The sequence below is a fragment of the Mobula hypostoma genome, chromosome 20 (genome assembly GCF_963921235.1).
Source record: "Mobula hypostoma chromosome 20, sMobHyp1.1, whole genome shotgun sequence".
NCBI lineage: Eukaryota > Metazoa > Chordata > Chondrichthyes > Myliobatiformes > Myliobatidae > Mobula > Mobula hypostoma.
Window position 1 is genome coordinate 20,028,642 of NC_086116.1, and position 14,425 is coordinate 20,043,066.

The 14,425-nt window shown below is 37.7% G+C and overlaps 1 protein-coding gene across 2 annotated transcripts in view; it reads left to right on the top strand.

Moving 5' to 3' along the window:
• The window catches only part of lrrk2 (leucine-rich repeat kinase 2), a 140,734-nt gene that overhangs the window by 117,298 nt on the left and 9,011 nt on the right, over window positions 1–14,425 (top strand). For both annotated transcript variants that reach the window (XM_063072493.1, XM_063072494.1), the window contains exons 46-47: window positions 1,286–1,358; window positions 8,166–8,347. In XM_063072493.1, the coding sequence (XP_062928563.1) occupies window positions 1,286–1,358; window positions 8,166–8,347 (255 nt within the window). The remainder of the gene's footprint in view (window positions 1–1,285; window positions 1,359–8,165; window positions 8,348–14,425) is intronic.

Consider the following 14,425-nt stretch of genomic DNA (forward strand, 5'->3'; position numbering starts at 1 on the left):
TCAATAAGTTTTTGGTCACTAAAGGCTATGGGAAATTGCACTAGGATGGAATGCTCAACCGTTATTTTATTGAAAGGTGGAAGGAGACTTCGGAACCAGATGGTCCCCTATTCCTCACATTCCTGTTCATGAGGCTGGCACTAACTATTCTGGTATTTTGGCATTTCCTAAGGAAAAGGAAGTAGAGTGTTCACTTTCATACATGTTGCAATTACCTCAGTGTGAGAAATTATATTGATTCATAAACTCAAGATATAGATTCATTTTTGATGGAAATGGGAAATAAGAAGGCAAAGATGTTTGGATAGAAGTATATTGTGCCCGCATCTCGTCTTCCTCACCACATCTCTCACCAAACCACAGCAAAACTAGCACAGAATATAAATCAAGTAGTAATGAAGACTTGTAAGAAAGGGAGTTTTAGTCATCTTATTAATCAGTAAAGATAGATCTGTGGAGATAGAGCACATTCAGAATAGTTATTTGAAGCATCATAGTGAGTAATCAGTGTATAAGCAGGTATGGTCCATGGCAGCCACAAAACAAAGAAACCCCAAAAAAGACTATCAAGCACCCAATGTGCAGAGAAAAAGAAACAAATCATACAAACAATGAATGCAAGCAAATAGCATTCTGAACTGAAGTCCACAAAGACAGTCCTGTCCACAGACCCTTAGTCCAGCACAGAGCAGAGCAGCAAGCTGAACCGGCCCATTCCTCGCCTCCAGTTCCAACACCTGCATCTTTTCTTTTCCAATATTTTTATTAATTTACATATAAGAATACAGAGTACAGGAAAGTATATATATATCAATACATTATACTAAATTGCATATAAAAACTCCTTACCCTATATTTATATAGGTTAATTAATTTGTAACATTGAAATATAGTAATTTTATTATATTAAAAAAATCTAACCCACTACCAAGACCGAAGCTGATTAGTAAAGAAAAAAAGGAAAAAAAAATTATTAGTCATCATTTGTGCTTTAACAGCAAATCAAAGGTTTTGAAAATAATTCAGAAAATGTCTCCACGACCTGGATCTTTTCAATCTGACCTGGCACCTAAATTGTCGTCCAATTACCATTTTAAAAAGTAAAGGTCATGATTGAATTGTTGTTAATAGGAGTTTGCTGTATTTATTGGCTACAACAATTTCTTCATTACCTCAATGACTTAATTAAAAAAAAATCATTGTTCACTTCACCCAGAGATTATGATGTATGGTGAATGAAAGTCTTCAAGTTATTATTTATTTATTATTATTGTATTGTGCCTAGCAAAGAAGACAACTTGCTTTTGGTGGGGACAGCAGATGGGAAGCTTGCTGTTTTTAAGGATACCACAGTAAAGGTAAATTCATCTATTTGTAATTGCTTGAATGCTATTTACAAATTCAATGTTGTAGTTTGTTTAATTCTCTGAATTCCCTTCCCAATATTCCTTCTGAGCATTTACGAAAATCACCTTTTACTTTCTTTGCCTTAACTGACCATGCAACTTTCTTGGCTTATTTTTATAAGAATCTGGGTTACAGACCTATCTGCTCAGTTTCATCACCCCTTACTTTATTCTCCTTAACACTGTACCTTATTCTTTCTCACATGCCAATTGACTGCCATATATTAATATACAGTATGTGTATTATTAATAGATCCGTCTCCTTGGGTAAATTCAAATCTACTGAATCCACCCTACCTTTATCTCCCAAGACATTATTTAACTATCCAATGTATTCTCAAATCTGTCTTTGATCTAAAGTCTTTAAGTAGGCTTTTACCTTACCTATGATGTCTGAAATTTCACATTCCAGTATACACAATGAAGTTTTAGCATCTATAGTGGCTCTGATTCAAGTTCCTTGTGCTATGAGATTGTGTGTAATGGGAGCTAATCCTCATTATGCTAGTTGACCAATCTGTAACCATTGTTGCTGATTAATAAATTGTTCTTCTCCAATGGCTCTCTTTAATTTTCCAGTTAGATTTGATTGCAGTCATCTGTAATTATTCCTTCGTTATGGTATTGGAAGAATCACAATGTCTTCCCTCATTTCCTTAAAAGCTCAAGGATCCATCCTTGGGTCTTTTTAATTTTTATTTTATTTATTTATTTATTTATTGAGATACAGTGCAGAATAGGCCCTCCCACTCCTTCAAGCTGCACTGCCCAGCAGCCCATGATTTAACCCTGGCCTAATTACAGGACAATTTACAATGATCAATTAACTCACCAACTGGTGCCTCTTTGGACTGTGGGAGGAGCCTGGAACACCGGGAAGAAACCCACATGGTCACAGGGAGAACGTACAAACTCTTCACAGACAGCAGCGGGAGATGAACTCGGGTCTCTGGTACTGCAGAGTGTTGTGCTAACCACTCTGTTCCTCCTATATTTCTGATCCTCATGCTGCCTTTTAGTGACAAAATAAAAAATAGATATTGTCTGAAATTAGGGATGTGAATGCTGATAACCCTTTTACAATGGAAAAAATCTGAGTACACACAGGCAATTAAATATGAAAATCCAGAAATAATGTACTCTTTGCACAAGCTGCATTCCTTGTCATTACCTAATTTCATATTCAGTAACTGGGTATCAGAGCTCATTACTCCATATTCTCTTTCATGTGCCCATCAACATCTGTTTTGACTCCTTTCTGTTAACTTACACTTTACATTGCTTTCTTTCTTTTTCAATCTTTTTATTAATTTTCAAATTCATAAACATAACAACAATACTAGTACAAAGAGATTGGAATTACACTGCTAATTAACATATGCAAATATAAACTACAGATAACACAAGTATACTAAGCCTCCCAAACTCTTAATGTAATTAAACATGATAAAAAGAAAAATGAAAAAATATTAAGGGAAAAAAAACAAATTAGGAAAAAAAACAAAAACTAAACTGAACTAAACAAAACTAAACTAAACAAAGCTGGGCTATTATATTACATTGGATACAATCATTAAAGTCATTAACTCCGCTCCTCTGTCCATATATTTAAGGTTAATAAAAACAATTCAGAAAAGGTCAAGTTACATCATATGAAGGTGTTGGATAAATGGCCTCGAAGTCTCTTCAAATTTAACCGAAGGATCAAAAGTGACACTTCTGATTTTCTCTAAATTTAAACAAGATATAGTTTGGGAAAACCATTGAAATGTAGTAGGAGGATTAATCTCTTTCCAATTCAATAAAATGGATCTTCTAGCCATTAATGTAACAAAGGCAATCATCCAACGAGCTGAAGAGGATAAATAACTATGTTCCATCATTGGTAAACCAAAAATTGCGGTAATAGGATGAGGATGTAAATCAATACGCAAAACTGTTGAAATAGTATCAAAAATGTCTTTCCAATATTTTTCCAAAAGAGGGCAAGACCAGAACATGTGAGTCAAAGAAGCCACCTCAGAATGACATCTGTCACAGACAGGACTTATATGAGAGTAAAAACGAGTTAGTTTATCTTTAGACGTGTGGGCCCTATGCATCACCTTAAATTGTATCAAGCATGTTTAGCACACATAGAGGAAAAGTTAACTAATTGGAAAATTTTCTCCCATTTCTCTATAGGTAAGAGAAGTTGAAGTTCCCTTTCCCATTCATTCTTAATTTTATCAGATATACCTGGCTGTATTTTCATAATCATATCATAAATAGTTGCCATTAAACCCTTCTGATAAGGATTTAAACCTAAATTTTTTTCCATGCTATCAGTTGGATATGAAGTCGGAAAAGTAGGTAGCGTGGTATTTAAAAAGTTTCTAATTTGTAAGTATCTAAAAAAAAAATGGGATCTGGGCAAATTATTAGACAACTGTTCAAAAGACATGAAACAGTTATCCAAGAATAAGTCACAAAAACATATTATACCCTTCATTTTCCATACCAGAAAGACTTGATCCATAAGAGGGTTGGGAAAAAATTAGATATAATAGGGCTTGATAAAATAAATTTGTTCAAACCAAAAAATTTACAAAAATGAAACCATATTCGTAATGTAGATTTATTTATTGGATTAACGATTTGTTTGTTCAATTTAGGAAGAACAAAAAGAAGCGAAGTCCCTAAAATAGAAACCAATGAAAACCCTTGTACAGATTTGCATTCAAGGTTTACCCATTGTGGACTTGGAATTATATCCAAATCCTGTGTCCAAAATATTAAATATCGGATATTAATTGCCCAGTAATAAAATGTTAAATTCGGTAATGCCAAAGCACCATCCTTTTTAGACTTCTGTAGGTATTTTTTACTTAGCCTACTATTTTTATTCTGCCATATATATGAAGAAATTTTAGAGTTAACAGTATCAAACAAGGATTTAGAAATAAAAATTGGTACCGCTTGTAATAGATAGAGAAATTTAGGTAGAATAATCATCTTAATAGCATTGATTCGACCAATCAGTGATAAAGACAATGGGGACCATTTAGTAAGCAATTGTTTAACCTGATTAATTAAAGGTAAAAAATTGGCCTTAAATAAATCTTTATGCTTCTTAGTAATTTTAACACCCGGATAAGTACAATAGTCAGTAACCAATCTGAATGGTGAACGTCTATAAATTGGAAACTGCATATTTAATGGGAAGAGTTCACTCTTGTTAGGATTCAGTCTGGGGCCAGAAAAGTTACTAAATTGAGCAAACAGGGATGTTACTGCAGGAATGGATTTCTCAGGGTTAGAGATATATAGTAACAGATCGTCTGCATATAGTGATAACTTGTGTATTCCATTCCCATGGGTAATGCCAAGTATATTAGGTGAGTCACGAATAGCAATAGCTAAGGGTTCCAAGGCAATATCGAATAATAATGGGCTAAGAGGACAGCCCTGCCTAGTGCCATGAAACTGAAAAAAAGGGATACATTGCTATTTAATCCATCTGCATGTCTTTGAAAATGTGTGAGGAAACTGGAGCACGCTACATCATCACATTCAATGACAGTGCCTGAGATCAGTCTCAAATCAAAATCCCCCGAGGTGCGAGGCAGCATATGCTAGCTGGTGCAACAGCATGCATTTTGTGTTTTCCAGACTTGCTGCTCAGTGCCAGTTAAAAGCCCTCTGCCATTGCATGTTGGTTTATTATTGAAACATGGTATAGTGAAAGCCTTGTTTTCCATTCCTTTTAGACGGTTAAGTACATTCAGTGATCTTTACCAAAATTTAGAAATGCTCCATTTGGACACAACACATCTTGGTATGCATTTACTCTGCCCAAAACCACAAACTGCAGACAGTTGTAAACACAGACCAGTCTGTCATGTAAACCCACCTTCTCTCCATTGACAGTCTTCTCTTCCCACTGTTTCTGGAAAGCAGTCAACGTAATCAAAGATTCTTCCCCATTCTCTTCCATCAGGCAGAAGACACAAAGCTTAAATACACCTATCTTTGATTTTCCAAGCCACAGTCCTTACATTCAACTACTTTTATGCCAGCTAGGGCAACCGTGTTTGCTTTTCCATTTTAATCATATCTGTTCCAGAGGTTAAATTTCATGGAATGTTTTGTCATTTTGTAACTATGTCCCAGATGGCTTTGACCCTGCTCAGCCTACTTGCCTCTGCCGTGAAGAACCAATCCTTAATTCTGGATAACCATACTGGGAGAGGCATTTTCTCAGCATCCACCCTTTCAATCCCCTAACAGAGCTTTATATGCTCCAATAAAATTACTTCTCATTCTTCTAAATTCCAATTTGGCATTCTCAATCTGTTTGCATACGATAATCCATTCATTACAAGAACCAATGCAGTGAACCTCTACACTGCCTCTTCTGCAAGCACATCATTTCTTAAAAGTTAAAACAACTGCAGTGCTGCAAATATGTTTTCATCAGTTGCCTGTAAAGTTAAATCAGACTTCCTTTCTTTTTATACTCTAGACTAGTTGCAATAAAAGGCCAGCATTCCAGTAACCTTAGTTATTGCACCTGTAGGTCAATCTAGTTACATACCTCTGAACCACAGCTTTTTATAATCTCACTCTATTTCAATAATTTGCTTTTGTATACCTTTTTAATAAAATGAACCATCTCTTACCTGAAAACTACTTTCCTGCTCACTAACTTTTCCGTATCTGTTTGTGACGTCCTCACAGTCTGCTAACAGGCCCGGGTTTGTGTCATCAGCAGGTTTGGTCCCAGTGTACTCAGTCCCTTCATCCAAGTAACTAAGTGACTTGTTAAAAGTACTAGATCAAAAGTAGCCTGCGCGTTCGTTGAATCCTTAAAATAATATGCCAAATAACTATTTTGAATGTGCCCCGTATCCTCAGATTTATCATTACTGAATCGTATGATGTCTAAAACTACCTTTCTTACAGGTCTTCATTACTATTTGAGTTATGCTCTGTGCTACAGTATAGCTATTGTTTGGTGGAAGGAGTAGCAGTGGGGGAGGGGGCAGGCGTAATGTATTACTCCCATCTAGACTACTTAGCTTTTCCTTACACTGCTGGAATAACAACATGTATGGACAAACCCACTCGATTTCCTTTTCCTTTCTGCTTTTCCTTCAGAAATGAATAATATGCCTGAATATTTGAACCCACTCTCTTGAACAGGAACATGAGGGATAGAAGGTCATCTGTCTCCTTGAGTCCCTCCACCTTTCAATAAGATAATGGTTGAATGTTCTACCTGGGTACAATTTTTCCAGAATTATTCCCATAACACTTAATTCCAGGACACTTGATTCCTTTAGTGCCCAAAAATCTATTGATCTTTGTTTTGAATTAAAACGATTGAATCGCTGCTGCAGTTAGGGTGAAGAATTCCAAAGGTTCATCAGTCACTTGGTGAAGAAACTTTTGCATATCTCAGTCCAACAGATTCTATCATTTTGTGTATAACTCTGCCCTCTGGTGGTAGCTAGTCAACAATTTCATGTTCACATTTTCAGCTTTTTAATTTAGCTTTTGTTTTAGACAACAAGACATAGGAACAGTTAGGCATTTCGGCCCATTGAGTCTGCCCCAGCATTTGATCATGATTGATTTGTTTTTCCTCTCAACCCCATTCTCCTGCCTTATCCCCATGACCTCTGATAGCCTTACTAATCAAGAAACTATCAACCTCCACATTAAATATACCCAATGACTTGGCCTCCATAGCCGTCTGTGTCTATAAATTCCACAAATTCACCACCTTCTGTCCAAAGAAATTCATCCTCAAACTCTTCTAAAATGACATCTTCTAATCTGAATTTGTGCCCTCTGGTCCTAGTCTCTCCCATTATTGAAAACATTTTCCATGTCTACTCTGTCCAGGCCTTTCAATGTTCAGTTGGTTTCAATGAATCCCTTCCTCATTCTTCTAAGCTCCAGTGAGTTCCGTCCCAGAGACATTAAACACTTCTCATTCATACACCCTTTCATTACCAGGATCATATATTGAGTTACCATCTTCTGCAAAGTTAAAAAAAAAAGACTTCTAATGCATAATTAGTATCCCAAATTGAGAGAGATTTAGCAAAGCAAATGGTAAGTTAATTTGAAGTTTTATATGCTGGATTTCACTGTATGAATACTCTCAATATTTCAGAAGTCTTGATTTTGATCTCTGGACATATTTAAATTGGGTAGATTACACTTTTATCAAGTTCAGGGTCTGAGGCCAGTGTAGTTCAGGTCTGATGGTCAGAATACATGAGTGTGTCTCCAGCTGTTCAGCAGTCTAGGTATATTAAATAGTTCTGGAATTGCCTGATGTAATTTGAGCAAGGACATGGGGATTCCACTGACGTTCCTGAGCTCTGGGGAGTTTAGCTTTGTAAGAAAGGAAATTGTACTTCAGTGGTTATCACAATGCTCCAAAAGTAGTTGACAGTGGTTAGGATAATGCTACAAGAAAATAGTTGTTTTTATTTGTAATTACTTACATTTTTTATGGCAAAAGATACCTCAGTTTGATCTGATCATCGTCTTAAGAATTACAGGTTTGTTTTTGCATTTTTATTTGGGTTTGTTTGAGTTTTTTAAATAACTGTTAAAATGGATTATTTTTATCAGTGTGTTTTATTTCAAACATCATAAAAAAAATTTTAAATCTCAGTAAACGTACTAACATTAATTCTAACTAATAGACTTGTATTCTTTTCCATAATACACAACAGTTTGTTGTTTATTCTTGTCTAACAGTATCAAGATGGTGCACCACTGAAGGTTATTGATATAGGTGACATCAGTACTCCTTTGGTGTGCCTGAGCACGTCAACCATTTCAGGACAGATAATCTACTGGGCAGGTTGTGGAACAAAGGCTGTATCACTCAACAGTGGTTTTGCAATTCAGAAGATGATAGAGACAAAAACCAGGCCACTGTAAGTTATTACCTTCTTTGTTTAAAGATAGATTCTTTCATTTTGGGATATGAACTTCTAAAATTTCTTAATGATCATAGTTAAAGGATTTTCATTCTTGAAAGTACATCAATGAGTTTAGTGAAACTTTCATTCCACATACTCCAAAAAGATGTTCTTGGAAGTAATAACTACCGCCATCATTTTAAATGAGATGCTTTGATTTTTTTTTTGAAATATTGCCATGTCTACACAGTAGTTCCAATCTTGGAGATCCTCTATCCGGGCATTAGCATTTCTGTTGGAGTTTGCTGCCTTTCTTCAGAGAAATCCTGAAGGCCAGCCCTGGTGTGGGTTTATATTAGTAACGACACCTTCTGCAGTGTCACCTGTGTTGCTCACTGCCTGTGTGCTGCCTTGGTAAAATTGAAATTGAGTTCTGTTGTGGCAGTGTGAACTTCCACAGACATCTCAGCCTGAGAAATCTTTTTGTATGGTCTGCACGAGATTAAGCCTGCAAGCCCATTGAAATCATTAGGAACACGAGATTTTGCCGATGCTGGAAACCTTGAGTAACACACACAAAATGCTGGAGAAACATAGCAAGCCAAGCAGTGTCTGTGGAAGAGAATAAATAGTGGATATTTTTTGGCTGCGATTCTTTATGAGGACTGGAATGAAAGAGGGTAGAAGCCAGAATAAGAAGGTATGCATTGGGGAAGAAATACAAGATGCTATTTGATGGGTGAGATCAGGTGAGGAGTAAGTGGATGGGTGGGGGTGGGAGGATGAAGTAAGAAGTTGGGAGGGGGAGAGGTGGAAGAAGTAAAGGGCTGAAAAAGGATCTAACAGGAAAGGATAGTAAATGATGGAGGAAATGGAAGGAGGAGGGAAACCAGAGGGAGGTGATGGGTGGGTGAGGAGAAGAGAAGAGGTGTGAGTATAATCAGAGTGGGGAATAGGAAAAAGAGAAGGGGAAGTAGTTACCGTAAGTTAGAGAAATCGATGTTCATGCAGTCAGGTTGGAGACTACCGAGACGGAATATGAGGTGTTGGTTCTCCAACTTGAGTTTGGTAGAGGAGGTGATGGACTGACTTGTCAAAGGTTTCAAAGGTACATTTAATGTATAAGTTTGCTGATGACACAGCAATTGTAGGCCATATCTCGGGTAATGATGAGTTTGAGTACAGAGAGGAAATTAAGAACTTGGTGGCATGGTGCGAAGACAATAACCTATCCCTCAACGTCAGCAAGACAAAGGAATTGGTTGTTGACTTCAGAAGGAGTAGCGGACCGCACGACCCAATTTACATCAGTGGTGCACAAGTGGAACAGGTCAAAAGCTTTAAGTTCCTCGGGGTCAATATCACAAATGACCTGACTTGGTCCAACCAAGCAGAGTCCACTGCCAAGAAGGTCCACCAGTGCCTTTACTTCCTGAGAAAACTAAAGAAATTTGGCCTGTCCCCTAAAACCCTCCAATTTTTATAGATGCACTGTAGAAAGCCATCTTCTAGGGTGCATCACAACCTGGTATGGAAGTTGTCCTGTCCAAGACCGGAAGAAGCTGCAGAAGATCATGAACACAATGCGCAGCACATCACACAAACCAGCCTTCCGTCCTTGGACTCACTTTACACCGCACACTGTTGGAGCAGTGCCGCCAGGATAATCAAGGACACAACCCACCCAGCCAACATACTTTTCGAACAGCTTCTTTCCAACTGTGATAAGTCTGCTGAACGGATCCTGACCCGGATCTGGGCCGTACCCTCCAAATATCCGGACCTGCATCTCGTTTTTTTTGCACTACCTTACTTTCCATTTTTCTATTTTCTATTTATGATTTATAATTCAAATTTTAAATATTTTTAATATTTACTATCGATTAGTAATCCAGGGAGCGGGAAGCGCAGAATCAAATATCGCTATGATGGTTGTACGTTCTAGTATCAATTGTTTGGCGACAATAAAGTATAAAGTATAATGTCAGAGGAATATATATAATATACATCTTGAAATGCTTTTTCTTTGCAAGCATCCATGAAAACAGAGGAGTGCCCCTAAAGAATGAATGACAGTTAGATGTTAGAACCCCAAGGTCACCCCCTCCAGCTCCCCTCCCTCCCGTGTGTAAGCAGTATGAAGCAACAATTCCCCCCCCCTTCCCACTGCAAAAAAAAGCACTGGCACCCGCCTCTGAGCACTCAAGTGTGAGCAAAGCATCAGTAAAGACACAGACGTACAGTACTCTAAAGACTACATTGTTCACCCGGCATTCGACATACCACAGGCTCTCTCTCTCCTAGTAATGGAGAAAGGGATGTCTCCATTTCACCGTGACAGGGAAGACATAAAAAAAACAACTCACTGGTTTATGATGTTAGAAGTCTGTTGCGTCACTTTTTCTGAGCTGTGTGCCCAAAGATTTCGGGTCTCTGGGCACACAGCCTTAGATCTTCCATCTCCCACGACAGACTGGTCTTCTGCTCGGACACCAACCTCTGATTCCGCCCCCGTCTTCAAAGCCACAAAAGCTCAGTCCTCCGAAGCTGAGCTTAGGCTGAGCCCTTGGGGTGCCGAACAACAACCAATTGTGAAACCCCAAGAGCGGGTCCCATTCCCACAAAGAACTGTAGTCAGCATGTAACTCCAGGTCAGGGTCTTCAAAAGAACCCTGAAAGGGAAAAATAGAGAGATTAAAGATGGAAATAGAGCCGTTTGTGAAGATGCAAGCAAAAGTGTCGCCGTTAGGCACCATTAACCCTCCTAAGCTCTGAATGGGAAATTGAATTGAAATTAATCATCAGGAAGTAATGTTGACCAAGAGAAAAGTAAAATGATCTTTGTATTTTTTAAAAATTTAGTTCAGTTAGTTAAAATATAATTTCTAATAGTACCAAGACATTGACAAAAGTTTAATTTCAGCAGCCAGGGCTCACAGAATGCCAATACAAAGCTGAGAAATCTGCCAGACTAATTAGCTGGGAGATGCCATGCACTGCACTGCACAGAATAGTACTGGTGTGTGAGATCCAATTTCCCAGTCAAAGCCACATTTGAAGATGGATTGTGGTGTGAGGACAGGCAGCTGGTTATCTTAAAGTCAACAGGTGGTCTTCTCCCTGCCTCGATTATAATACCTCTTTGTGTTATTCTTTTTCTGTCAGGTTTAGCAGCAAATACACTTCAGGTGTTTTGCTTCTTTTGAAATGTGTGTATGCAGTTGGGTGGTTCTAGGCCAAGTAAAACAGTTATTGTTTCTATTCATTTGCACGCTTGCAAATGATCTGCTAAAGATAAAGTTATTCAGTATCTCCAAGAATTCTCTGAACAATCTAAATCAGTAGTTCCCCTTGGGTGGGGAGAGTGGTGGGAGTTTCTAAGGGGGCAGTAAAGGTAAAGGTGGTTGTGTGTGGGGCGCTTAGTAGGAAGGGAGAAGCTGAGAGATTACAGGCTTAATTAGAGGAATGAATTACTTAAAATAAGCACTTGATCTTCAGTGCCGCATAATTGATTACAATGATCTTGTAATCATCACATTCCTTGCTAACTCACTGTTTTCTTAGACATTGCTCGAAGCATGTCTTACTTGTTGAAAAGCAATGTGACTCTTCTGTATTTGGCATAGCGTGAGAAACCTGGACTGAAGAAATAGTGTTATGTCCTGATCTAGCCTGTGCATTATTGCTGTTCACTGCTGTAGTACAGTGTTAGCTGGTATGATTCCCATACACTAACCGCACAGAATTGCAATTCCTGTGACTATGGCATTCAATGGGTTAAATTTCAGAATTTGCCCCAGCGAATGGTTTCTGAGATACGCTGCCCTACTTTATGTACCTTTTACCTTTCACCTGAGCTATGATGACATCATAAGGTTCCCTTTGTTGATCACAGCGCTTGAGGTTGGACTTGAACAATAGGCGATTGATCATGGCCATTAATCCAAAATGAAAATGGAAGAAGCAGACCGAACAAAAAATAAGTTTAGACAGTATAATGTGGTGTATCTGAAACATGATTTATACCAATACCAAGCAACCAACAGCCAAAGTGGACATTGTGTGAAAAAACGTTTTAAATGAAGAAATGAAACTGTCCAGGCTTCTTGAACGTTTGAAGAGAATACACTTTGAACAACAACTTAGCTTGTTTTCAGTCACTTTGTGAAAAATTTCCGAAATGAAAATCTATTCAAAACATGTTTGTCCAGTAATTCACAACAAAACAGTGATGGTTCAGATGCTTCATACATCATTTCATTCTCATTGCTAAACCTGGAAAACCCCATGCAAATGGAGAAGAACTGATTCTGCCAGAAGTAAAGGAGATTCTGAGTATTGCTGTGCATCAGTCACCAGAGTAAATGATCAGTGTGATTCCTCTCAGCAACAACTGTCTAAGATGAATAGATGAAATGTCTGAGGATCTGGAAGGCACATTGAGCAACATAATTAGGGCAATAAAATTTGCTCTATAGTTGGATGAGCCAACTTTGCCAGGCAACAAATCTTTGCTTCTCGGTTATATTTCCTTCATAAAAGATAAAAGCATGGTTCAAGAGTTGTTGTTTGCAAGGGGATTAGAAACCGATATGAAGAAGAAGAAGAAGTTGAGCTGTTGATCATTTTTTCAAAGAGAGCGACATTCCACTCACCAACATTCTTGCTTGTGCAACAGATGGGGTGCTGTCAAAAATGTGGCTTATGATCTTCAATTTTACCAAAGAAAAAATGGCTGGAGTCACTTAACAATTTAGTTCAAGGGTTTTTATCATGTGCGTCAAAATCAAACTTACAAACATTAGTGAAAATGAGTGAAAATAGTAAAAAAAAAACTGCCAATATTTACAAAAAGATATAAGAAAACACAATAAAATCTCCATACTTATTCTTGTCCAGTGAGAACTTCTGTGAGCCCTCACCCCTCTCCCTTACTGAGGGCAATGAGCTCCTTTTATAGGCACTACCATCAAAGTTAACTTAAGGCTACACATGAATTAGAATGTGATGCACCCACAATGTAATTATAATTATGTAACAAAATAAACAGAATTAAATACAATATACTAACAACATATACACATTTTCATATTCCCATCACTAAAGAAATGGAATATTCCACTATGTATGTGGAAAGGCATCATAAAGTCAACCTGAGTGCATCAGCTCAGTTTGGGACCCAGCAGACACCACAGAACTGCCAGGAGACAACAGCATGAAACAGCAGAATGCTCAACACAATCACACACTTACAGTCAAGCACAAATGAAGATTGAACTTTGAACTTTGGTGTCTGACTCGGAATGTATATAACAATGTCGTGGGTTAATTATGAGAAAATACCACGAAGACATTGAAGTAGATGCACTCACCACAATGACAACTGAATGACATGGCAATATTTGTGTGTATGTGAATGTGCATTGTGAGGGGTGTGTTGACCGAGTGTTCTCCATCACAGGCATGATCAATGGCAGACACCACCATGGGGTTGTTATTTTTTTGAAAATACCTGTACTGAACATATTTACCATTCACTGTGTAACTCACAGACAACATCTGGTCACAAAAAGACTGAAATGATTGACTGCACAAATTATTAACTCCTGTTATCACAGAATCAAGTTCCATGCTCTCAATTCTTGACTATCTGAGAGCCTTGTATTGAAAATGATGAACAGTTTGTACATTTGCTTTTGCATACAGAAATCAGATGCCTCTCAAAAGGAAACTGCCTGAGACACTTCTAATGCTCCTTTTGGAATTACTGCAGGGCTCTTTGAAGACTCCAATGCTTCATTCAGTAATCAACTTAAGAATACTAGCTATGACATTACTTATTTGTCAGAATTATTCACAAAGTTTAATAAAATCAATTTTCAATTGCAAGGAAATAATGTGAATCTTATCAAAGTCATATCAGTCATCTCTACATTTCTGTTCAAGTTAACCCTATTTAAGTGCAAGCAACACACACAAAATGCTGGAGGAACTCAGCAGGCCAGGTAGCATCTATGGAAAAATGCACAGTCAACATCTGAAATGTCAACTGTACATTTTTCCATAGATACTGCCTGGCCTGCTGAGCTCCTC